We start from the raw sequence: 26739 nt of genomic DNA, 5'->3' as shown, positions 1-26739 counted from the left end.
ATAGGTTCCCATTTTCAAATAAGAATGTTAAACGGCGCCCATGTGACCTCTCGCTGGGGAGCTGGTTACTTCCTGGGAGGGCTTTTGATTGATGAGATGAAGATTGTCTCAATTGGTGTCTCGCCATGTTTAGGCAGGATCCTGAACCAGCCAATGGGAGCGGGCCGGTTAAATCGTGAAACAATTGGCGCCCGGCATGGATCCCGATTTTTGCCTCTCCCGTGATTTAACCGCCGCGCACGATTCCGCGCCAAGTGCAATGTAGCTCTTAAACCGCGCTCAATAGTTTTATTTGAATGCTGTTTTCAATTACTTGCTTTTGTATATTATTAGATATGTGAACAATTGCACAGAGTTAGTCGATATGACAATACAAATAAAGCAGCTGTCCTGACTTTTTGTCATATTTGCACCAAACAGTTAATGCAATAAATTTGATTTGCTTATTTATTACCAAATGTGGTTAAATAAACATATGTGACCTGACTGTCCTGTCTTAGTGCCTGTGATTTCCCAAATTGTAATGACAGGAAAAAGAGTTCAAAATATATGATTGTTCCGTCCCATTGTCTTGAAATTCTGTGGCTTCTCAAGGTGACCGGTTTCTACCTGACTTTGTAGCTGCATTGGTACAGGTGACATCTTCAGGTATAACTGAACTAGGACATGAAGTTTCCAATGCCTTATTGAAACAGCATCCATTTCTAAGAACACCTGGAGAAGCTGGAAGTGGCCTTGAACCTATGGCTCTCACAGATTAGAGGGTCTGAAAGGGCCAGAAGGTTCTGAAGCTGGTGGCCCGTCCTTTGGCTTCAGTCCTCTCAGCTCCTAACCCAGTTTGCTCAGCCATGAGCCTGTGCTGCTGATGATAATGATCTGATTTAGATGGCCTGAGACCTGGACAAGTCCAGTGCCAAGTTGGGACCAGGAAAATCAGCCCCAATGTTGTTATATACATAGCATTATAATTAAACAAATCATGCAGCAACTATCATGTTGTGCTTGGTGGCCCTGTCTTCATCTACCTGGGCCCTAAGTTCAGGAATTCCCCCATAAATCTCGGTCTCTTTCAACCTGTCATTCCTCCTTTAAGACACTCCTTAAAATATACTTCTCTGTCCAATTTTTAAAAATCATCTTTCATGGCTCGTGTCTAATTTTACTTTATCGCATTCCTGTGAGTTACCTTGAGGCTTTTATTGCATTGAAGGCTGTTGTTGTCATTGATGTTGGAAAGTCTGAACCTGAATCAGCCATTAGATCAAGTGAGAATCTTTTTGCTGCATTGAAGTAAACCCTCAGGCCTGATACAGGACACGTTAGATACAGGGGGAAGAACTCTCTTCTCTACCTAAGATGATATCTCTAATGTGAATTCTTCCAACTTATCATGGTATCCAGCCTAATTTTCTCTTGACAAAAATAACTAATGGAGTTAAAACTTGGGCCAAATTAAAGTTACAAATGAACACATGAATTAGGAGCAGGATGAGTCCATTCAGCCCCTCAGGCCTGCTCCACTATTTGATAAGATCATGGCTGATCTGCTTGTGCCCTCAACTCCATTTTCCTGTCTGTCTCCCTTTGACTCGCTGGTCAGTCAAGAATCTATCTAACTCAGCCTTAAAAATATCCAACCCCACCTCCACTGTGTCCTGGGGAAGAGAATTCCATATAAACAACCTTCTGAGAGAAACAGATTCTCCTTGTCTCTGTCTTCAATGGGAGACCCCCTATTTTTAAACCGTGTCTCCTGGCTCTGGTCTCTCCAACAAGGAATCCTCTCACAATCCACCTCGTCGAATCCCCTCAGGATCTTATATGAACCATAGAATCCTTACAGTGCAGAAGGAGACCATTCGGCCCATTGAGTCTGCATTTTCCCTCTGAAAGATCACTCCACCCAGGCCCACGCCCCTGACCTATTCCCATGACTCCACCTAACCTGCACATCCGTAGACAAGAAGAGCCAATTTTATCATGTTGAATCCACCGAACCTGCACATCTTTGGACTGTGAGAAGAAACCGAAGCATCCAGAGGAAACCCACGCAGACACTGGGAACAAATGCAAACTCCTCACAGTCACCCAAGGCGGGCATTGAACCCGGGTACCTGGTGCTATGAGGCAGCAGTGCTAACCACTGTGTCACTGTGACACCCCTTATTGAAATATGTTTCAATTAGATCTCCTTAATTTTGTATTGTGGACTTGTGCCCACTAAAAACTGAAGATACACAAACTCATATGGGACTCTAAAAAAGAGAAGCTTCTGAGATGAATGAAGAGCTCAAACCTAATCTATTGTTTTATTGATGATAATTAGCAGCAGAAAGCAAAGTTCAAGCATTGTATTTTAACATATATTTCTTATGAATGCAGGTTCGTATTCACTGTCTGTGAGGGACTTTGATTCACAACAAGGAGACGTGGTGAAGCACTATAAGATTCGCTCCTTAGATAAGGGAGGTTACTACATATCTCCCCGGATAACCTTCAGTACTCTTAATGAGCTGGTGAACCACTACTCATGTAAGTCCTCTACTCGGCTGAGCACCCATGCTCTCAACAAAGCGCACATGGAAACTATTTTTACAAATTACTAGCTTGGGCAAAAGGAGATATTTGAAGTGTTTCAGGTATCTATGTGTTTTCTACCTCAAACAACTGTTTTTATGGCAGTGAGCTGTAGCTGTTGTGAAGTACCTCTGAGGGTCATGTGCCAATTAACTGTGTAGAGTAACTTGCCTGGTGGGAAAGGGTGCGTGAATTGGTCAGTCTTTGTTCACTGGCTGAACCGGGGTGGCAGAATTTCAATATTTGCAGACTATATAAAACTCGGAAGCATTGTGAACTCTCAAGAGAACAGCGTAGAACTCCAAAAGGACAAGGAGACAAGTTGCTAGAACTGGTGGACAGATGCAGATGAAGTTTACTGCTAAAAAAATGAAGTGATTCATTTTGGTCTGAAAAACATGGGGAGACAATAAAAAATAAAGGGGACATTCCTAAAGGGAGTACAGGAACAGAGGGACCTGGCTGTACATCATTGAAGGTGACAGGGCAGGTTGAAGTGAATTAAGCACAGTATCCAGAGCATAGAATACAAAAGCAAGGAAATGATGCTAAATTTGTATAAAACACTAGTTCAGCCTCAAGTGTAGTATTGCGCCATGTTCTGTGTGCCACACTTTAGGAAAAACCTCGGTGACATTGATGTACCATCAATTGGACTCGAGACACGATTAAGATCCAAACTGTGGCTTTAATCAGCTAGTTGTTAGCCCGGTGGTCGACTACAGAGAAGGGCCGACCGCCGGGAACTCTGGGTACTTATACTCCGCCTCTACTTGCCTCTCGACTAATTGGTGAGCAGTCACATGACTAATCCCAGCCAATCGGACGAGAGGCACATGACCAGCCAGAGCCAATGGGAAACCCATGCTCTGCACCAATGACAGTGCTCACATTCATACCACCACAGACATGCAGAAAAGATTTCTGATGATGGTTCCAGGGATGAGGAACTTCAATTAAGTAGAGAGACTGGAGAAACTGGGATTGTTTTCATTGGCGAAGAGGAGGTTGAAAAGATATTTGATAGAGGTATTCAGTATCATGAGGAGACTGAACAGAGTAAATAGGGGGGAAATGTTCCCATTGGTTAAAGGATTGAGAAAGAGAAAGCACATGTTTAAGGTAATTGGCAAAAGAAGCAATAGGCAATAGTTTCACACAGCGAGTGGTTTGGATTTAGAATGTACTGCCTGTGGTGGAGGCAGATTAAATTGAGGCTTTCAAGAAGGAATTGGATTACTTGATATGGAAGAATGTGCAGGGCTACAGAGAGAAGGTAGGGAACAGTACTAGCTGATTTGCTCCTTCAGACAACCAGCACAAACAAGATGGGTGTTTTTCTGTGCTGTGGTTCTGTGACTCTTATCTGTGATATTTTTTATCTTTGCTGACTTTGAATAAGTCCAAGTTGCAAGCAGACGGGGACCAAATCTAACGTTGTGGCCCAATTATGTGATGGGCATCATAATTGTCGTAAATGTAATTGAAGTTTGGCCATTAAAATGGTGCTGGTCTTGTTCCATACACAACCTCTGGGTTGGCTGCTCATTCAGGTTCACACGGGCAATAATCCAACACAGAAGTAAAATTAACTCTGGGGATTTAGACCCGTTGCAATTATGCTTTTTTAATTGTTGAAATTGTCAAAGATTGGATTGTCGAATTTTTGACCTAATTCTCTCTGTTGCAGATAACACGGATGGTTTGTGTCAGTGCCTGAAAAAGCCCTGTCAGACTCAAAAACCACAGAAACCATGGTGGCATGATGAATGGGAGGTCTCCAGAGAGTCACTGAAATTGGTGGAGAAGTTGGGTTCAGGGCAGTTTGGAGAAGTTTGGATGGGTATGTGAAGATGCAAATTACAGGTTCTCTCTTTTCATGTGGCCTGATACACTTCACTATAATCATCATCACTTGTTTCTCTGCGTGTAATTGGAAATAACAGCTACATGGACTGAATTCAAATAATTTATAGACAAAATAAAAACAGCAAATTCTAATTCTGAGAATAGGTAAACTCTCAATTTGATAAGCACCCTATTGCATTCCTATGTTTTCAACACAGTTGCAAACCCAATTGGGATGTTTGACAGCCTTTGTGAGTCACTAACTAAAGGCAAAGGGTTTTATCACATGTTCAGCTTAACAGTTACCCACAGCAGTTACACAGTCCCTGCCTGTTTTCATTTTCAACAGTTATTTTTCCTTTTAGAGCTTCACTCCCCCATACATACATCATATGGCAAAATAATATCCTTATTAATATAAGAATATTATATAATATCCTTAATGGTGAAGTGGTTCAGGACTGGATAAGAACAATGTTATTAATTATAGTGTATCCAGGAGAGCAATATCCATAAAGAATTCTATCACAATGTAAGGTAAGGTAAAGTCGCTGTAGTCCCAGATGACCAAAGGCTGCTTTCCCTTTAAGGAGGAGAGCTGACTGGTGGTGGTTTAACCTGAGTTAAACACCTCAGGTGAAGGGTGAGGTTGGTAAAGCAGAGCCTTTATGAAGAATCTCATCACAGTGTAAGCTGCAGTGGACTGTGTTAAAACAGAATCCATATCAATAGAATTTAGAATAGGAAGAGAAATTGTTCAATTCTCAATATTATAGATTACCAAACATTAGAAATCAAATGGCAAAGGGAACCTGCAGAGAGAACAATAGGGTAACTATATTGGGGTATTTAACCAATCCAATATAGACTGGGATAAAGTTAAGACTTCATCGAACGGATTTTGCAATAGGGGCTTTGGTGCTGCATCAACATCAAAGTGCATTTGTTACATTTTGATTTGAAATAGCCTTAAATACAAAATAAAACCTAAGATGTCATTGAAATATAGACTCCACATAACACAACAGATAAATGGAGACTGGCTTCTGTTCTACAAACAGAACTCAGGAGTAAATCAGGTTACTGTGGCAAAGTATGATAAATTTGAATAAGTGAAACCACTCGACTGTGATACAGAAGCGCTTATGGGGATGGAAACGGATGTTTGATTTTATCACATACACCCTGCTTAACCCCTTCACTGCTTGCATGAAACTGGAAAGAGGTCCACTTGATTTACGGATGAAATAGCTGAATTGACACATGTAGCTGCTCCTTTAGTATTTAGATCCCAACACTAAGACAACAAGTACATTAGCAAAACACCCATAGAAACTATATATTCCAAATGAGCAGAGCTGTCAACAATAGCAAATTACGGGTGTGAACTGTGCTCCTTGCTTGTGTTAAAAATGTACATGTGGTTTAAAAAGTAAGACTCTTGTCAGTGTGGTATTAATGCATTCTGCTCTGCGCATTCTTTCTTTCCAACTTCTTTAGGGTTGAAATTATACTAAGAATATTGGCAACCAAGAGGCACATACATTTCATTTAACGAGGCAATAACTATGTTACCTTAAATGTTCATGGCTTGTTCAGGGTACAAAGGCATTGCATATACTGCACTAAATATTTATACAGCATTATCTCAAGGTCCTTCTTTCTTTCTCCCTCGATATCCCAACTATGAGAATGTTTTCTACGTGTACTCTGTTACTTTCCTTGATCAATAGTGAGAGCACTCTGGATATGGGATAGCCCAACATTCAAAACAGAACCTATTAAAATGGCAGCTTCTATATGTTTGATAGAAATTATCAGTATACTGTAAATTGCACACTTGCCGGAGATCATGCTCTTGAGGTAGAAGAGTTGGATGTTGTGTTGTTGAATGAAATGGATTGCCTACGTTATATCAACATTTTAAAGGAACTGATGGGAACGCTCCTTCTCAATAGAATTTTCCAGACAGTTGGAAGTTCCCTCGTTTGACAATGATGTGATTGGACAGTAGAATAGCGCCATACTGCATAACCGTGTTGGCATTATCTTGATACCGATAGTATCCATACGTTAAACAACATATTGGCATTTGACCTCAATAGAAGATGGTTTTATTGAAGACGTGACTTTGGTCAAATTCATTTCCTTCAATACCTTTGAATAGCTTAGGCAGTAAAAGGTGACTGTTGTGAATTCTGTGAGGCACAGAGGCAGTTTACTCCAGAATGGTTGGAAATGGGTGCAATGCCTGTCTGAAGTGCGCTCTGTTGAATGCACAGAATGTTCCGTGATCGATTTATCATCATGTGTCAGCATAGCCACAGGTGCAGAGAGCACATTAATGGTGGGATTGGCAAATTTGTGTATGAATGAAATTTGAAGAGATCCATAGTTAGAGGGGGTTGGGTTTTGGGGTAGGAAACCAGGTCAATAACTGCTTAAAAAAATTAAGATGAAAGGAAACCCAGTGTGCAGTCATGCGTCTGCAGGCACAATGGAATATCAGATGCCCGAACACCTGTTCGATAGTTGCTAAAATAAAAGTGCTGTTGTATGAGTAGGACTCTATATGACAATCCCCATTGGGCAGCATAGTAACACACTAAAATGAAGCGATGACAGATTTAAAGTCTTAATTGACTAGTATTGTCACCTGCTATAGCAACCCAATGTTACATGTCAGCTGTAAGTATCCTTATTTTAGGCACAACCCTGCACTTGGTCACTGCTGAGCTAGAGGTACCAGGAGATCCCCAATGGCACAATGTTGTTTAATGTTTAAAGAATTGTATGCTGCTGTCCAAGGACAAGTGAAATTACCATTAAGTCTGACAATAGGAAAGCAGGTCAAAATTCAATATGCCCAGTCTTTTTTGTTGTTTTTGCTGCTAACTTGATATAAATTTGCACTTTCCAGAGATTTTATTTCAAAACCACCTGGTCCTGAATGAGAAGTTATATTTTGATAAATATGTTACATATTCGCTGGTTTTCGATTGTTTTTCCCTTTATTGGCAGGTTACTATAACGACTATTCCAAAGTTGCCATTAAGTGTCTGAAGACTGGAAGTATGTCTCCTGAAGCTTTCTTAGCAGAGGCCAACTTAATGAAGACTCTGCAACATCATAAGCTGGTGAAGCTCAATGCTGTGGTCACTGAGGAGCCAATTTATATCATCACAGAATATATGGCAAACGGTAAACTCTTCATTTACAAACAAAGAATGAATTTGAATAACTCTCGTAGTGGAACTGTAGCAGCATACACTACATTAAGGGCAACTTGACATTGTAGTTTAGAGAACCTATACATTATATCTTAAATTCGATAGTATGTTTGAAGCAATTGCAAATATATTTTGTTCTTTAGTATTTTAGAATATTTTCGTCACATTTCCATGCCTCCTATCTTCCGAGTTATTTCTGTTCCACTTTCAAAGATCCCAAAATGATACTCCATTTCCTGTTGTAAAAGTTCAAATAGTTTTCTGGCCTCTACTAGTACGAACTAATTTCTTGGAGATGCACAAGAGCATGTGTGTATTTTCCGGCCCTCTAACTTTCCATCCCTTCCTCAACTCCAATTAAGATTTATTATGTTTGTTCGGTAAGCAATTTTAGGATCCCATTATTATAGATATTTAATTTACATCAATTCATATATTGTTTAAGGGCAGAGAGATTGGACCTTCTTGTGTCTGTTTTCCAGTTAAAAAACATAGACAGGGATCTAACTTTAGAGAGCCAACGCTCCATGAACAGTGTCATGAACCTCTTGCAATTTTGGTTTGACCATAAGAAATAGGAATGGGAGTAGGCTGTTTGGCCCATCGAGCCTGCTCCGCCATTCATGGCTGATCTGACATTCCTCACGTTCACTTTCCTGCCCTTTCCTCTTAACCCTTGATTCCCTTACTGATCAAGAATCTATCTATCTCAGCCATAAATGTACACAATGACTCTGCCCCCACAGTTCTCTGTGGCAAGGAGTTCCGAAGACCCTCAACCCTCTGAGGGAAAGAAACTCCTCCTCATCTCAGTTGTAAAATGGCTGCCCTTTATTCTGAGACTATGTCCTTGTCGTGTTATTCACCCTGGGGTAACACTGACGGCAACACAAAGCAGTAAAATGATAAAGCACACACAAAACGTAGGCATTGGTTCAATAAGGTTTATTGAACTCTGGTAATGAAACACAGAGCTGCCTGTGGGTTGACTCTCTACTCCTCTAAGTAAACTAACACTAACTATCTAGACCCGGCTAGCTCTGATCCACGTGTAGAAGGTGTTGAATGATTTGTACACCCTGACTGTCACTACAGCTATCGCCAGTGGAAAGGAGGCAGAGTGTTGATGCCTCATGTGTTGTATAGTTGGAAGCCCCCCCCCCCCCCCACTCCCCGGGGCCCGGTGTTCTGACTTGTGATTGGTCATGTTCTGTTCTGTATATTGATTGGCTCACCTGGGTGTCTGTCACTGCCTGCTTTTACCTCATGATGTGCATGGGTGCATATATGACAGTCCACTGATCCAAGACTCTCCCATGAGGGGAAACATCCTCACAGCATTTACCCGGTCAAGCTCCTTAAGAATCCTGTATGTTTCAATGAGATCACCTTTCATGCTTCTAAGTTCCAATGAGTAGAGTCCCAATCTGTTTAACCTTTGCTCATAAGACCGTTCCTCCATACCGGGGATCATCGGAATTAACATTCTCTGAACTGCCTCTTCCCTTAACTAAAGGGGCCCAAACTGCTCACAGTTCTCCAGATGTGATCTCACCAGTACCGAGTGCAGTTGCAGCAAGACTTCCCTACACTTATACTCTGACCCACCTTGAAATAAAGGCCAACATTCCATTAGCCTTCCTGATTGCCTGCTGCATCTGCGTGCTCGCTTTTTGTGTTTCGTGCACAAGTACCCCCAAGGCCCACAAGTCCCACAAGTGCACAAGTACCCCCAAGTGTTGCAGCTTTCTGAAGTTTTGCTCCATTTAAATAATATTCTGTTCTTTTGTTGTCCCTTCCAAAATAAACAACTTCATATTGTCACATATTATACTCCATTTCTGAGGCTAACTTTTTGCCCATTACTTATCCTATCAATATCTCTTTGAAAACTGTTTATATCTCTCTTGCAACTTGCATTTCCACAGATTTTTGTGTATTCTGCAAGATTGGCTACAGTACATTCACTTCCTCCCTCCAAGTCATTAATATATATTGTAAACAGTTGCTGTCCCAGCACTGATCCCTGTGGGAACCCCATTGGTTACAAGTCGCCAGCCTGAAAAAGAACCTCTTGGGCGAAATTCTCTGCAGACCGTCGTAACGCCGATTTCCGTGTAGGTGACTCCGGCGTCGGGGCCTTCTTTTAGGCCGCTATTCTCCGTTCCCGGAGGGGCCAGCAGCTGACTGACGCGATACGCGTCAGTTTCACCAGCTGCGGAAGTGGTGAGACCCGGCGTTTTGGGGGGGGGAGGAGGAGGAGAAAGACAGCCCGGCGTTGGGGGGGGGAGGAGGAGGAGAGAGACAGACCGGCATTTTGGGGGGGGGGAGGAGGAGAGATACAGCCCGGCGTTTGGGGGGGGGAGGGGAGGAGGAGAGAGACAGCCCGGCATTTTGGGTGGGGGGGGGGAGGAGGAGAGACAGACCCGGCATTTGGGGGGGGGAGGGGAGGAGGAGAGAGGGGGGGGTGTGTGGGTACCGGCCTTCAGAGGGAGGGGGACGGGGTGTGGGTACCGGCGATGAGGGGGGGGGACCCGGCATTGAGAGGGGGGGGACCCGGCATTGAGAGGGGGGGGACCCGGCGTTGAGAGGGGGGGTTGCGGCGATGAGGGGGGGTTGCGGCGTTGAGGGTGGGGGGTTGCGGCGTTGCGAGAGATGGGGGGGCGGCGTTGGAGAGGGGTAGGGGTGGTGGGGTGGGAGGTAGGGGTGGTGAGGGGGGGTGGTTGGGGTAGGGGGCAGCGGCGTACAGGGGGGGGCGACAGTGCGTTGGCCCCGGGCATCCGTCGCCCCCCCTCTCTGCACACCGCTGCCCCCAAACCCCCCCCGATGCCGCAACCCCCCCTGATGCCGCAACCCCCCCCGATGCCGCAACCCCCCCGATGCCGCAACCCCCCCCGATGCCGCAACCCCCCCTGATGCCGCAACCCCCCCAATGCCGCAACCCCCCCCGATGCCGCAACCCCCCCCCGATGCCGCAACCCCCCCCGATGCCGCAACCCCTCCCCGATGCCGCAACCCCCCCCGATGCCGCAGCCCCCCCGATGCCGCAACCCCCCCCCGATGCCGCAACCCCCCCCGATGCCGCAACCCCCCCCGATGCCGCAACCCCCCCCGATGCCGCAACCCCCCCCCCGATGCCGCAACCCCCCCCGATGCCGCAACCCCCCCCCGATGCCGCAACCCCCCCCCCGACACTGAACGGCGTCAACCATCATCAATGGTTGACGCCGTTTTAAAGCAACTGTGATTTTCGCCGACGTGACCCATGGCCACGTCGGCGGGACTTCGGCCCATCCGGGCTGGAGATTTGTGGAAACTAAAAAAAAAATGAAATCCCGCCGGCGCCAGCTGTTTTCAGAGGCTGCCGGCGGGATTTGCACAGCGCCGGTTTTTGGCCGGTCAGAGATTTAAAAACCCTGCGGGAGCGGGAATAACGCCGTTGCCGGACGATTCTCCGACCCTGCGTGGGGTCGGAGAATTTCGCCCCTTATCTCCACTCACAGTTTCCTGCCCATTAGCCAATTCTCTATCCATGCCAATATACCACCTCCAATATCATGGGTTCTTATCTTATGACCTAAACTTTTGTGTGGTACCTTGTTGAATGCCTTCTGGAAGTCCAAATACAGCACATCTACTGGCTCTCCTCTAATAACTCTGGTTGAGACTTCCTCAAAAAATGCAAATAGATTGGTCAGACACGATTTCCTTTTCATGAAGTCATGTTGACTCTGCTTGATTTGACTATGATTTTCCAAATATGCTACTACTATTTCCTTAATAATTGATTCCAATAATTTTCCAACAATGTGCCTATAATTTTGCCATGATGTGGAGATGCCGGCGTTGGACTGGGGTGAGCACAGTAAGAAGTCTTACAACACCAGGTTAAAGTCCAACAGGTTTGTTTCAAACACGAGCTTTCGGAGCACGGCTCCTTCTTCAGGTGAATGAAGGAGCCTGAAGAAGGAGCCGTGCTCCGAAAGCTCGTGTTTGAAACAAACCTGTTGGACTTTAACCTGGTGTTGTAAGACTTCTTACTGTCCTATAATTTTGAATAAGGGTGTCACATTGGCAGTTTTCCAATCCTCCGGAGGGAGCTAGGGCTTTTCTCTTTGGAGCGGAGGAGGACGAGAGGCAACTTAATAGAGGTTTATAAGATGATGAGGGGGATAGATAGACTGGACGTTCAGAGACTATTTCCTCGGGTGGATGTAGCTGTTACAAGGGGGCATAACTATAAGATTCAGAGTGGGAGATATAGGAAGGATATCCGAGGTAGGTTCTTTACTCAGAGAGTGGTTAGAATGTGGACGAGGCTGCCTGCTGTGATAGTGGAGTCGGACACTTTAGGAACGTGCAAGCGGTTATTGGATAGGCACATGGAGCACACCAGAATGACAGGGAGTGGAATAGCTTGATCTTGGTCTTGGACAATGTTCGGCACAACATCGAGGGCAGAAGGGCCTGTTCTGTGCTGTACTGTTCTATGTTCTCCAGAATCCAAGGATTTTTGGAAAATTCAGTATCTCTGAAGCTTCTTTTAGAATCCTAGGATGTAAGCCATCAGGGCGAGGGACTTTACTGCCACTTACCCATTAGTTTGTCCAAAATTACTTCTCTTGTGATTTTGATGGTATTTAATTCCCCCCCACCCCCTCTATTTTTAGTATTAATGGGATGTTCAAAGTATCTTCCACCATAAAGACTGATGCAAAATATCTGTTTAACTCCTCTTCCATTTCCTTGTTCCCCATAACTATCTCCCCAGATTCAATTTCTAAGAGGCCTACTTTCACTTTGGCATCTCTTTTCCTTTTTATATATTTAAAGAAGCATTTATTACCAGTTTTTATATTCCTTGCTAATTTGCCCTTGTAGTTTATTTTCTCTCATTTTATTATCTTTTTAGTCCACCTTTGCTGGATTCTGAATTTATGGAAGGAAAAGAGTGCCCCCACGGCACAGGTCCACCCGCGGATCGGTGGGCCCCGATTACGCGGGCCAGGCCACCGTGGGGGCACCCCCCAGGGCCAGATCACCCCGCGCCCCCCCCCCCCCCCCAGGACCTCGGAGCCCGCTCGCGCCGCCTGGTCCCGCTGGTAAGGGAGGTGGTTTTATTCACGCCGGCGGGAGAGGCATTACAGCAGCAGGACTTCGGGCCATCGCGGGCTGGAGAATCACCGGGGGGGCCGGCCGACCGGCGCGATTCCTACCCCCGCCGAATTTCCGGTGCAGGAGAATTCGGCGGCCGGCAGGGGCGGGATTCATGCCACCCCCACCCCCCGGCGATTCTCCGACCCGGCGGGGGGAGTCGGAGAATCCAGCCCCATGTCTCCATAATGCCGACGGGATCATGAGATCCATTAACCACGATTAGTGCCATCAGTTAATTTACCTTATTCCGAATGCTTCATGCATTAAGACACAAATTCTTCAGGCGTGCCTTTTGCCATTTTTTATCATTCTAATTTATCTTTGTACTGTGGTCCGATTTGCCTCTTGCTGTTGATAACCCTGTCTACCATTTTAGACTTTTCTGGTTCTTTCTTTCATTGCTGTCCTTGTTTCTCTTTCCCTTGTCACCCTCCTTACGTTATCATCCCCCTGCTATTCTAATTTAAAACCTCCCCAAACACATTAGCAAAACTACTCCCCTTAGGACATCAGACCTGGTCCTGCCGAGGTGTAACCCATCCAGTTTGTACTGGTCCCACTTCCCCAGAACCAGTCCCAATGTCCCAGGAATTTTATACCCTCCCCCTTGCACCATCTTTCCAGCCACATATTCATCTGATATATCCTTCTATTTCTATTCTGACTGGCATGTGGCACTGGTAGTAATCCGGAGATCACTACCTTTGATATCCTACTTTTCAACTCACTTCCTAACTCCCTATATTTGGCTTTTGGACTTCATCCCTTTTTTTGGCTTTATCATTGATGCCAATGTGCACAACCAACACTGGCTGTTCATCCTGTGCAGCAGAGCTAACTGTGGTGCAACAAATTTGGTTGGTGCTGCTTTCACCTGAGAAGTACATTCCCCCCAACAGTACCGAAAGCGGGTTATCTGTTTTGAAGGAGAGTAGCCACAGGAGATTCCTACACTGCCCGCCTCGCTCTCTTGCTCTGCCTGGTGGTCACCCATTCCCTTCCTGCCTGTGAAGCCTGAGCCTGCGCTGTGACCACCTCCCTGTACGTGCTACCACAATACTCTTCACCTCGCGGATGCTCCACAGTGTCCCCAGCCACTGCTCCAGCTCTGAAACCCAGACTTCCAGGAGCTGCAAGTGGAGACATTTCCTGTACATATGTTGGCCCTGGGCACTGGAAATGTACCTGGCTTCCCACATGGAGCACGGGGAGCACATCATGGCTGGAGTTCTCTTGCCATGACTTACCCCTTTAAATTAAACTTGGGCATGTAGAGGCCTCCTACTACCCTTCTAAAATGTGCATTACACCAATTGAGTGTGCTAATTATGGACCCAACGGCTACCTTATGACCAAACGTGGAAATCGGTTCACTCTGAATTCGGTTGACATTGGCTGTGTTCAGGGTGGCCTCGTCTATATGCAAAGTTACCAGAGATCCTCAGAGATGCCTGGAGGCTTCCAGCAAAAATGTAAGTTTCTTTTAAAAGTACTGAATCTAATACCCAACCTCAGGCTCATCATTGACCTGTGACTGGTATCTGTAGCTTGCCAGTTGAATTGTAATGATGCTAATGAGCAGCTTTGCCATATTCCTGGCACCAACCTCATTTGAAAGATGTGCTGCACTTGGAAATGGTGCTCAATTCCAGGTCAAGATCTGCAAAATGAAAATCAACTACAAAACGATACTTTACTCAGTCTTGGGGAGTGTGTTGTTTATTGGTGTCGGGTTATTGAGTTGCTGCACCAATTTCACTGAGAAAAGCCTTAACTTCTAAACTTTAAACAATGAGCAAATCAAGTTTCAAAACTCCAGAACTGTGTTGCAGGAAAGATTGTTAATTATCAAGGACAAGTTATGTGTGATAGTGTGGCCCATTTAAGGGGACAGGCTTTGCAGTCCACGTGACCAGCTCGGGACCAATCGTGCAGGAGTGCACGAATCCTGACCAATAGAGTGTGTGAGGCCCTCGGAGCAGTGGCCCGGGCAGTGTGACCTCAAGACCTGGAGAGTTAAGACCTACCTATTGTTGCTCTATGCCTGAATACAGTTGCCTTTGCCAACTGTTAATAAGCCACCTTTGTTGTTACTGTATTGTCTCGAGCCACCACAGTATGTTTGTACTATAGTCACCAAAAAGCGCAGTATTCAGAAATCAGCCTTTCTTCAGGAAAGACTTCTATTTCTTTCCCATGAAAAATAAAAATTTCCAGAGAAACATTTTTGGGTTGGAATTTTCCTGTCTCAAATTAGAGTTTTTTTGTAATCTTCTGGACAGAAACAATTTTCCAAGAGGTTTCCAGTGGGAAAAAAAATTTGATTTTCCTTTTAGGTTCATTCGTACAATCTGGGAGATTTTTCAACTTATAAAACACTCTCATTAAAACATGATTAATTAGCACACAATATAGACTGTTTACTTCGGAAGAGAGTGTATGCAATTTACGGAAATACAATATATAAAACATCTAGCAATTAGTTAGTCATCTTTTTCTGACGGGGGTACAGTGTTAGCACTGCTGCCCCCAGTGTCAGGGACCCAGGTTCAATTCTAGCCTTGGGTAACTGTCTGTGGAGCTTGCATTTTCTCCCCTTGACTGCGTGGGTTTCCTCCGGGTGCTCCGGTTTCCTTCCACAGTTCAAAGATGTGCAGGTTAGGTGGATTGGCCGTGATCAATGCGTGTGGTGGGGATGCCACAATTAAGGAAGAATGAAGATATGTCAGCAGCACTAGTTCCTTCGCCTCCATCGCATCTGTTCCAATGATGCCACTTTCCAAAACTGTGCTGCTGATTGCTTTATTGTCACAAGTACCAAAGTACAGTGAAAAGAATTTTTTTGCGGCCAAGGGAACGTACACAATACGTACAAAAAGAATAATCAACAAAGTACATCGATAAATAATTAATTGGTTACAGTGTGGAACAAGTCTTCATTCTTCCTTTGCTTTCCCACCCACTATGCTTGACAGGGCTCTCAACCGTGCCCGACTCATCTCCCGCACCTCTCATCCCTTCACCTCCCTCCCAGAACCAGGATAGAGTCCCCCCTGAACATCACTTTTCACCTCACCGGCCTCCACATCCAAAGAATCATCCTCCGCCAGTTCTGCCAACTCCAACATGATTCCACCACCAAACACATCTTCCTCTCGCTCCCCCATCAGCATTTTGCAGGGACCATTCCCTCCGAGATACCCTGGTCCACTCCTCCATCACCTCCAATAGCTCCCACATACACACACTCTTCCCACAGCACATTCCTATGCAATCAGAGATGGTGTAGCCCCTGTCCCAATAACTCCTCCCTGCTCACCATCTTTTCAAGTGAGGCAGCGCTTCACCTACAACTCCTTCAATCAGGTCTATTGCATTTGCTGCTCCTAATGCGGTCTACTCTACATTGGAGAGACCAAATGCAGACTGGAAGAACACTTTACAGAACACCTCCGGTCTGCCCGCAACCAGGACCCAGGCCTTCCTGTCACTTGCCATTTCAACTCACTGTCTTGTCTCATGTCCATATGTTCGTCCTTGGCCTGCTGTAATGATCCAGTGAAACCCAGCATAAACTGGAGGAACAGCACTTCTTAGGCACGTTGAAGCCTTCCGGATTTAACATTGAGTTCAACAACTTCTGACTGTGAACTCTTTACTCCACCGTCACCCTATTTTTATTTCTATCCATTTATTTTCATTTCTTTCATTGTTCCAACTGTTTTTCCCTCACCATTGTTCTGCCTGTCCCCACCCCACTTGAGCCACCTGGTCCTAGTTGCCATTTAACACACCGCTCACCTTTGTTCTGCCATTCACACATTCTAAGCTCTTTATGTGCCACTATCAGCACCCTTTTTAGCCTTAATCACTTTATTTACATTCTCTTTGTCTTTCTGTCCATGACATCTTTGTCAATCTCCACCTATCGCTGGCCCCCTATCCAGTCCCACTGCTTCATGCCCTCCCACAACAGTATAAATCTGATTTTATTTGTAGTTCTCTCTAGCCTTGACAAAGAGGCATCCAGACTCAAAATATTAGCTCTCTTCCCACAGCACATTCCTATGCATTCCTTAGCAATGGTTAGCACAATTGCTTCACAGCTCCAGGGTCCCAGGTTCAATTCCCAGCTTGGATCACTGTCTGTGCGGTGTCTGCACGTTCTCCCCATGTCTGCGTGGGTTTCCTCCGGGTGCTCCGGTTTCCTCCCACAGTCCAAAGATGTGCAGGTTAGGTGGATTGGCCATGATGAATTGCCCTTCGTGTCCAAAAAGGGTAGATTGATTTACTGGGTTACGGGGATAGGGTGGAGAAGTGGGCTTAGGTTGGGTGCCCTTTCCAAGGGCCGGTGCAGACTCGATGAGCCGAATGGCCTCCTTCTGCACTGGAAATTCTATGATTCTATCATTCTTTCCCCACAGATGCTTCATACTTGCTTTGATTGTCCAGCATTTTCTGTTTTTGTTTCAGACTCCAGCATCCACAGTCATTTGCTTTTATAATTAACTAAAACCCATAACTGCACCAGGGTGATTTGATTTCCTGCACAGAGGTTTGTGGCACAGGTTTGAGGTTCTCAAACTCATTTCATCAGCAGAGGGAGGAGATTTTAATCTTGCTGTTTAGGCTGGATCCAAACTCAATCTTAAAAACACAGAATGCAGTTCTGTGTCTTGTGCAGCCTCGATTGTCATTATACTTAAAAACTTGGAAGACACAGCTTTAGCAGCAACAAGTAACAAAGTAAGTTGCCAAAATTGCAATTCTCATGGATGTGCATTATTGGACACTCTCTTACCTATTGTGACAATGCTATTCTTGTTAAGGGCTCTGTTATAAACTAGTTTGCTTTTATTCAGTTTCTGATTTATCCAAGATATACAACTCCCTTGCAAGTATAATTTTCAGTTCTGAAAAAATGAAAGCCATAACTAACAGCACAAAAGAACAATGCAGGAGCAACCTAATGTCAGGAAGTTCCACCCAGTCTGTTGTGTATATTGAGCAGTTGTTTTTCATGTTCATACTGTAACCTTTATTTAATGAACATGCAGGACATACCAGAGAAGATCAGAAGATGTGCCTTTTGTGTTAAAGGTTGTTTGTGCTATAATCGAGAATGCTGAACTCAGTACAACCTATTAATGGTTCGATAAATTTACAGATAAAAGTTCTTCAAATACACAAACAATGGTCAAACTCCACAAAACCATAATGAATAATATGTCAGGCAGTTTATTTGAAGATTGCAGAACACCCTTTAGCATCTATTCTTAGAATAGGAAACACTGGCTTTATGATCTTGCCTCACTAATTGTAAATCATGTGACGCCTATATTGACTCAGATCCAAAATATATTTTCAGAATACTAGATTATTTCTTTCATAAGAGTATTCAAATTCATTACATTAAAAAAAAGTTTACTGTTTTCCGACTGGTTGAAAAAAAACCTTTGAATTAATTTTATTGATGCAACCTCATCATAAAGTCTCAAAGATTTGAATAAAATGTGTGTCACCAATCCAAAGTATAGACAACATTCATGATACAAATAGATTGCTCAGTACAGATCAGTGAACTATTTGTCGAGTAAACCCTCTGCAGATCATTCAAGTATTTGTCCCAATCTTAATCAGTTTGTTCTATGTCGCATTTAAACCAAATTATGGCTCATTAGATTATTTGTATTGTGTATATCCCATATAGGCCACAGAATAATCTAGAGCCAGTTTAAAAGGAAGGATGTATTCAGTTAAATCCGTTTCTCATGGTCATTTATCGAATACATCTGTGTGTTTAAAATTTGGTCACACTCAGAACTGAAGCAGATTTCAGGAGCAAGCAATGGGCGGGATTCTCTCAGCCTGGGACCGGGCAGGAGAATCCCCGCGACTGTCACGATTGTGCTACGCCGCTCCGGTGCCGGTCGGGGGCCGCTCTAAGCAGCCCCCCTGCTGATTCTCGGCCCGGGATAGGCTGAGTGGCCGTCGCAAAAAACCCGAATCCCACCAGCACCATTCTAATCTGCTCTCTTCCCAGTGGGACCTCAGCGCGGAAGGGTCCCGGGGCGGCCTGTGGTGAGGGGGGGGCCCCTCCGTTATGGCCTGGCCCGCGATCGGGGCCCACCGGCCTCTCGGGCTGGGGGCCTCCTTTCTTCCGTGGCGGCCCCTATATCCTATGCCATGTTGCATCGGGGGCGACGCAGAGAAGGGAGCCACTGCGCATGCTCGCATTGGCACCGGTGCCACTGTGAATGCGCGGACCCCGCGGCACCCAGTTGACACCAGGATCAGCAGCTGGAGCGGCATGGACCACTTCAGTGCCGTGCTGGCCCCCTTTAGGGGCCAGAATTGCCGATCCTGAGGCCACGTTGATGCCATCGAGAAATGCGACAGCATTTCCGACGGTGTCAACACTTACCCTCAGAATCAGAGAATCCCGCCCAATATTTTTCAAATATTTGAACCAGTCTAAATGTTCACAAATGTTGAACATGAACATATGAATTTGCTATCTCTGACAACCCTCTAATGACTGAGGGAGAAATTTTGCATCAAACCAATAGAATTTTTGAATCTATAGTCTAAGAATGATATGAATAACTGAAATGTTCAAGTCTATGCCCTGATTCAGAACAAACATTTTCTCCAGCTTCTCTCTTATCTTCCTTTATGCTTTCTCTGAGCTTATCTTGCCCTTTAAATGACCTCCTGCTTTCAAATCCTCTCCCATTAACTGCTGACCTCTCAACTTCACCCCATGACCTACATGCGAGCTAACATTGCAAATGGTTCCATTTCCTTAGACTCTTCCCATTCTAAAGCAGCAGCATCAACTGCCTGCTAAGAAAAAAATCTTTCTCCTTCCATGCAAACTGCAACACACATCTCAAACCTTCCTTTCGATGAAACAATTTGCAGGGCCACAAAGTGGTATCACTGACATGACAGGCCTAATGGCCTTCTTCTGCTCTGAAACCATTTTATGGTTCTGTAAGTGTGTGCATGAGATGTCACCTTCTAAATCCATGCCCACCTTTCCCACAATTCCATGTTTGAATCTTCCAATCGGATTTAATCAAGGCCACACATTACATTCTTCTGTGACTGAGAATATTGGAAGCCTTTGCAATTTGTCTTAAACGCTTTGCAGTTTTTAGCATGGTTTACTGCCAAAACCTTTGTTCTCCAGTTGAATGGGACTGCTTTTGTTTTGTTCCACTCTTATCTTTCTGATGGTAGTCACAGCATCTCCAGTAATAGCTTATCTTCCCAGTAGCACACTGGTGCCTCTGGATCTATCACTGGATTCCTCCTGTTCATCATTCATAAACTGAACCTTCTTGAAATCATCCAAAGACATATGTCAGGTTCCACATATATGTTGACAACAGCCAATTCCAAGTTTACAGCAGGCTTCATAACCACTCAGTCTCCCAACCCCTGCTGCATTGCCTGTGTATAGTCAGCTTGCTGTCTAATATCAGTCCGACATGAGTCGCAGTTTAATCCATTTAATAAGTCAGAAGACCAAAACCATTATCTTAGCTGCCTCCCACCACAAAACTCTGTATCCTCACCACCGATCAAACCTCACTCCCTCCATCATCTCAGGCTGAACTGGCCGTTGTAGCCTTGATAGTCTATTTGAGCCTCAGCTGAGATTCCAACCCCTATCCACTCCAATACAAAGACCACCTCCATAACAGTGCTGATCTTCATATTGTCTCGACCAAACTGCTGCTGAAAATCTAATCCATGTTTTTATCACCTCTGGATTCAACAATTCTAGTCTTTGACTGGTTGGCATTCCATCCTCCATCTTTCTCAATCCATAATCTTCAGTTTATCAAAACGCTCTTGCTCACGCATTAACCATATTGAACCATGTCAACTTATCACCCATGATCCCAGTTCCCAATGTCTTCAGTTCCTATCCTAATCTCATCCTCATTAGCTACCTCTGTAACTTTCTGTTCCCCTAAATTCTCCAAGAACGGAGTGGCACAGTGGTTAGCACTGCTGTCTCACGGCGCTGAGGCCCCGGGTTAGATCCTGTACGCGGAACACTGTCCATGTGGAGTTTACACATTCTCTCGTGTTTGCGTGGTTCTCAGCTTCGCAACCCAAAGTTGTGTATGGTAGGTGGATTGGCCATGCTAAATTGCCCCTTAATTGAAAAAAAAAGAATCGGGCAGTTCAAATTTATAAATAAAAAATAAATAAATTCTCCAAGAACTGTGTTCCTCCTGCTCTGACATATTGTGAGTCCCCATTCTCATCTCCAGCATAGTTAACTTCTCTTTCACTGATCTAAGCTGTACAGAAATCTCTGCCTACACCAATCTGCTTTTTCACTTCTCTCAATAGAGTTGAAGGAATTAAAAACTGAACGTACAGCCAACCCGATAGATATCCCATTTTGCGGCACTGTCTAAGATGCATTTCTATATCACGAACTGGTTACTTGTATTAATTATTCCAAGATCAGAGAGGGGATCAAATAACTAAAAACAACTGAGATGCTCTATCATTTCCCAATAATAATATATAAAAGTTGGGAACAACCATTATTTCTCCTTTCTTTATTATAATAAATGACAACCCATCATAATTAGGATTAAGTTATGAATGACAATAAAAACCTTAATATTTATATGGTGCCCTCCATGGCCACTAATGAAATACTCTTGAAGTACTATTATGTAGGAAACACATCAACCAATTTGTGCAAAGCAAGATCCCACAAAAAACAATATGATAAAGAATAGTGAGGGATTCTTCAATCCCGCGGCAGAGTGTCCACGGCGGCGTAAACGCGGTCGCGTTTTACGACGGCTTGAACGGGCCGCTGCCAGGACTAATGCGCAATGGCGCCGGCGCCAACATGCACATGCGCAGTGGCACCACCATTCGCATGCGCACTGACCTCCTTCAATGCACCAGCCCCAATGCAACATGGTGCATGACTACAGGGGCCGACGTGTAGGAAAGGAGGCCCCCAGCCAGAGAGGCCGGGCCGCCGATTGGTAGGCCCCAATTGCAGACCAGGCCACACCGGAGGCCCCCCCCCCCCCCCGGGATTGGACCCCCTTTCCCCCCCACAGGCTACCACCCGACCCTTCCACGCCGAGGTCCCGCCGGCTCAGAGCAGGTTGGAACGGCGCCGGCGGGACTCGTTTTTTTTCTTACGGTCGCTCAGCTCATCCGGGCGAGAGAATGTGCAGGCCGGCCGCGTAGAGTGGCCCGCGTCCGGCACCACGCCAACCACGCCAGCGCCAACGCCACCGATTCTCCACCCGGCGGAGAATCGTGTGCCAGCGTCGGGGCGGCATGGCCGAATCACGGGGATTCTCCGGCCTGGCCCGGCCCAGGGCTGGGAGAATCCCGCCCATATAGCAAATTTTCCTGAGTCATATTGGTTGAGGGTAAAATATTGACCAGCGAGCACTTCCTGCTGTTCTTGTAAATAGTCCCGTACATCTACTTTAACCTCACCATAAAGCAACAAGTTACAAGCCTTTGGCCTCATATGAATGTATTTCTTGATTAAGATACCATTATTGTTCGCACCTGTGATAGAGCAGTGCTCCCTCAGTTCTACACTGGATGGAACTTGAACCCACAACATTCTAACTCAAAGGGGTGGGGCCACAACCTCAACCACAACTGAAGTCAACAGTGCTTGTTTTCGTTAAAGGTACTTAACATGTAAAACCTGTTATCATGTATTCCGCATGATAATTAAGGTTATCCCACAAGATTTCTTTAAAAGATGATGGAATCATTAATATTTCACACTACATCAAATACCAATCCTGCCCTGCCAACCCCCTCAACACCCCCCTAACCAGCTTATTTTACATTTATTTCTTAAGATGGGACAGGTGGACAAAGATGGCAACAGCCTGCAGTTGAGACAATCTATTAACTTGCCAGTTTTCAGTCATTTAGATAAAGAATGAGTGGTTTAAATGTTAGAAATGTATTCCTTGCTGATAAATTAATACAATTCCTTTGAACATTGTCTTTTCATCTTTCGGACTGTTTCCCAATTTCAGATAAACATGAGATCAAAGTATTCTTTCAATTGTAAAAATCCGACAGGAATCATTTGGACAGTCTCAGGCTAGACTTATTTGAGACTAATTTGTGTTAATTGCTATTCTCACTCCAAATTGCCGTATTGCTGTTTGAAATGTTGTTAAAGCAAATTAGCTTTACCCTGTCTCTGGCCAATGATGATGCTTAATTATGATCTAATAGTCAAACTTAGTTCAGGGAGAGGTCATGATGCTGTACTCTCCCTCTGGTGAGAACGGGTCCAAAAGTGAATGTGCTTCAGCTGTACAAATTCAGTTCCCTGTGGACACACACAAACTTGACCTTGAATTTGTTAAACAGCTCTAATTTAGCACCATCATTCTCAAAGGACAAATTGAGGGCATTGTTGAGGAAAATTGCATGGTTATTGAAGCAAGGTTTAGGTTTGAAAACACTGGCAGGGCAGGACTGGGAGTGAGCTCTATTATCTTAACTGAATTGCTTGATGATGTTATTAGGTGGAGTTCAATTTGAGAGATGTTCCATTTCCCACTATTATCCTTTCTATTGGCAAGAAGGGTATTTTAAAGCTACTTTTAATATTTAGTTGAATGAGAAGCATTTGAATAACTAAGGGCGAAACAAGGTTTCATACTTTGAGATCCCAGTACAACCAGTACTCAATGCTGTTTTCACATACAATAAATTATTGTGTTTTAACAATGAGACATCTTGTAAAGGATGATGTTCAGTTCACGATATAAAGGAAGGCACCCTGCGAGTTACATATTTCTCATCATGATCCCAGCGAAAGGAAGGTACACTCGTGTTCAAAAACTGCTTTGTTGAATTCAGTCAGTTAATTATGAAAGTTCGATTTTCCTGTTTCTCAGGTCTAATATTTGCAGAATTGTAACTGCAGCTGTGCCTCAAATTTGTCCCTTTATGGAGAAATCTAGAGTGTTATTTGTGTGAGTTAGTTCGCAAAAATATGATACCAACAGTCAACTATTTATTGCAAGAAGCCATCTATACCTATCAAATACACCATACTGGAAACAATTATTTTTTATCTGTATTAAAAATACTATGGAATACTCCAAATAAAATGTTATTATAGAATCCTCGACTGATATTTTGAACAAACATTTAAATATCCTGTTGAGCAATGTGGTTGCTTTAGGGTTACATTACCTGCGTAGCTGTGGGTAGCACTCTCACCCCTGAGACAGAAGGTCGTCAGGTTAAGCCCACTTTAGGACTTGAGCATGGAAATCTGAGCTGGTGCTCCACTGCAGTAAATTGTGGGGTTGCCATCTTTTGAATGAGACCTTAAGCTGAGGTCCTGTCTGTCCTCTCGGGTGCATGTAAAAAATCTCATGCCAATATTTTGAAGGAGAACAGAAGTTGCACAGTGGTTAGCACTGCTGCCTCGCTGTGCCAGGTTCAATTCCAGCCTTGGGTGACTGGAGTTTTGCACGTTTTCCTCGTGTCTGCGTGAGTTTCCTCCGGGTGCTCCGGTTTCCTCCCACAGTCCAAAGATGTACAGGTTAGGTGGATCATCCATGATAAATTGCCCCTTTGTGTCCAGGGATGTGCAGGTTAGGTTATGGGGTTACGGGGAGAGGGCAGGGTGGAAATTGGTGCAGTGCTCATTCAAAGGATCGGTACATACTTGATGGGCTGAATGGCCTCCTTTTGCACTGTAGTGATTCTATGACGTGTTCTCTCTCTTGGCCTGGCTAATATTTATCTTTCAGTCAATAGCTATTTGTGGGAGCTTTCTATGTGCCACTTGGCTGTAGCATTTCCTACACCACAATAGTGACTACATGTTAAAAGTACTTTATTGCAGGTAAAGTGTTTTGGGTGCCATGAAGGACACTTTATAAATGCAAGTTATTTTCCTTTTTACATTATCTGAACATATCCCATGAATTGTTTGAACTTTACAAAAAGTTTGCTAATGGTTTAACTCAATTTAAGTAGATAAACTCACTTTTGAAATATAATGCAAAATGGAATACTGCCTGCATGTCTGCACCATTGGGAACCCCATCTCAGAAAATCACCATTTTAAACCCTTGCATTTTCACAATTTGAAAGTAGGTGATTCATTATGAGTAAAACATGAATTCTATCATTTCTTATTAACAGGGGGCGGGATTCTCCCCTACCCGGCAGGACAGGGGGTCCCAGCGCTGAGGAGTGGCGTGAACCACTCCGGCGTCAGGCCGCCCCAAAGATGCGGAGGGGCTAGGCCTGCCCCGGAGTGGTTTGCACCCCGTCTGCCAGCAGGGAAGGTGCTTGGTGTCATGCCAACCAGCGCCGAAGGGCATCTGCTGGCCTGCGCGTGTTGGCGCATGTGCAGGAGCGCAGCTTGTGCTGGCGTCATCCCGGCGCATGCGTGGGAGGGTTCATCTCTGCATAGGCCATGACGGAAGACCACAGCGGCCGATGCAGAGGAATAGAGTGCCCCCACGGCACAGGCCCGTCCGCGGATCGGTGGGCTCCGATCACGGGCCAGGCCACCGTGGGGGCACCTCCTGTGTCCAGATCCCCCCGCGCCCCCCCCCCCCAAAAAACCCCGGGGGCCAACCTTGATTTACGTCAGTGGGACCCTCATTAAATGGGCGGGACTTCAGCCCATCGCGGCCCAGAGAATTCGGGCGGCCCCGGGGCTCATTGAGTCGCGCCGGTCCCCGCCATTATCGAGGAGGGCAGCGGGATTCACGCCAGGGTGATTTTTGAGGGGCTGGAGAATTCGGGGGACGGCGGGAGCCGGATTCACGCCGACCCCCGGCGATTCTCCGACCCGGTGGGGAGTTGGAGAATCCCACCTAGGATCTCCCAAACCTTCAATCCTATACACGTTTTGTATTTTCAAAGATTACGTAAAACATTATAAAATTTATCCTGCTATTTCTTTTGGATATAGACCAAAGTCTCTTTAAGGTCAAGTATGATAAATAATGTGATTTGGCTTGGGTATTTACAATCTGTGTGTTTTCCTAAATTAATCAAATTTCATTTATCATTTCAGACTGTGACAATAGTGGTACATTTTGTACTATCTACATAGTGTTTCCTGACTACAATATTCCATTTCCCATCTCAGATCATTTCCGATAATTGGTAGTTAGAGGTTTGGACCACAGCTTTGAAATGTTTGGGTGAAGGCCAGGACCTGCATGAAGTACAAAAATAAACATAAGAACAAAAGAAATAGCAGCGTTCGACCCTTTGACCCTGCTCCATCATTCAACACAGTCCTGCCTGATCTTGGCTAAAACTCCATTTTCCCGACCGCTCCCTATATCCCTTTGTTGCTCGTTGTGCTTTTACTTAATTTGCTCTGTTTAATCACCTTGCTCTAGAGTCGCCAGGTGTCTTTATGATACCACCACGAGGTTCAAGTGCTGATCAATAACTCAATACACCAGTTAGTAAGTTTCAAATCAAAACACATTTATTATATACACAGTCAATCACTACTCATGCATAAAACTCTACTTACTAGACTATCTCTAACACTAAAAGGCCTATACTTAGTTTTGGAAATGGCTCACCAGGTATGGGGAACAATGACCTTTCGTTCGATTCTGAGTCTGCAGGCTTCAAGCTGGTATGGACTAGTAGCTCGGAGCGTCTATCTCGTAGCGTGCATTGACTGGAGACTTACTTGGTTGGTGCAGCTGCTAGGCAGGTCTCTCGTTGTTGAGAGTCACGGTCAAGAGTTGTTTTGAGCTGCTGACCCTGCCAAGAAGACCTGCCAAGAAGGACGAACTGAACTTGGGGGCCCTATTTTATAGCCCCCAGGGGTTTTGCGCCCTTTTGGGCGGACCCCGGACTTGGTTCTAATTGATTGGACTAAGTTCCA

General features: G+C 44.9%; 1 protein-coding gene across 2 annotated transcripts in view; it reads left to right on the top strand.

Moving 5' to 3' along the window:
* LOC119964754 (proto-oncogene tyrosine-protein kinase LCK-like) overlaps nt 1-26739 on the top strand; it is a 156376-nt gene that overhangs the window by 79332 nt on the left and 50305 nt on the right. For both annotated transcript variants that reach the window (XM_038794710.1, XM_038794700.1), the window contains 3 exons: nt 2383-2532; nt 4268-4420; nt 7447-7626. In XM_038794710.1, coding sequence (XP_038650638.1) covers nt 2383-2532; nt 4268-4420; nt 7447-7626 — 483 coding nt within the window. The remainder of the gene's footprint in view (nt 1-2382; nt 2533-4267; nt 4421-7446; nt 7627-26739) is intronic.

Source organism: Scyliorhinus canicula, chromosome 1 (genome assembly GCF_902713615.1).
Source record: "Scyliorhinus canicula chromosome 1, sScyCan1.1, whole genome shotgun sequence".
Taxonomy (NCBI): domain Eukaryota; kingdom Metazoa; phylum Chordata; class Chondrichthyes; order Carcharhiniformes; family Scyliorhinidae; genus Scyliorhinus; species Scyliorhinus canicula.
The sequence above is the reverse complement of the archived record's forward strand: the minus strand, read 5'-3'. Positions and strand labels throughout refer to the sequence as shown.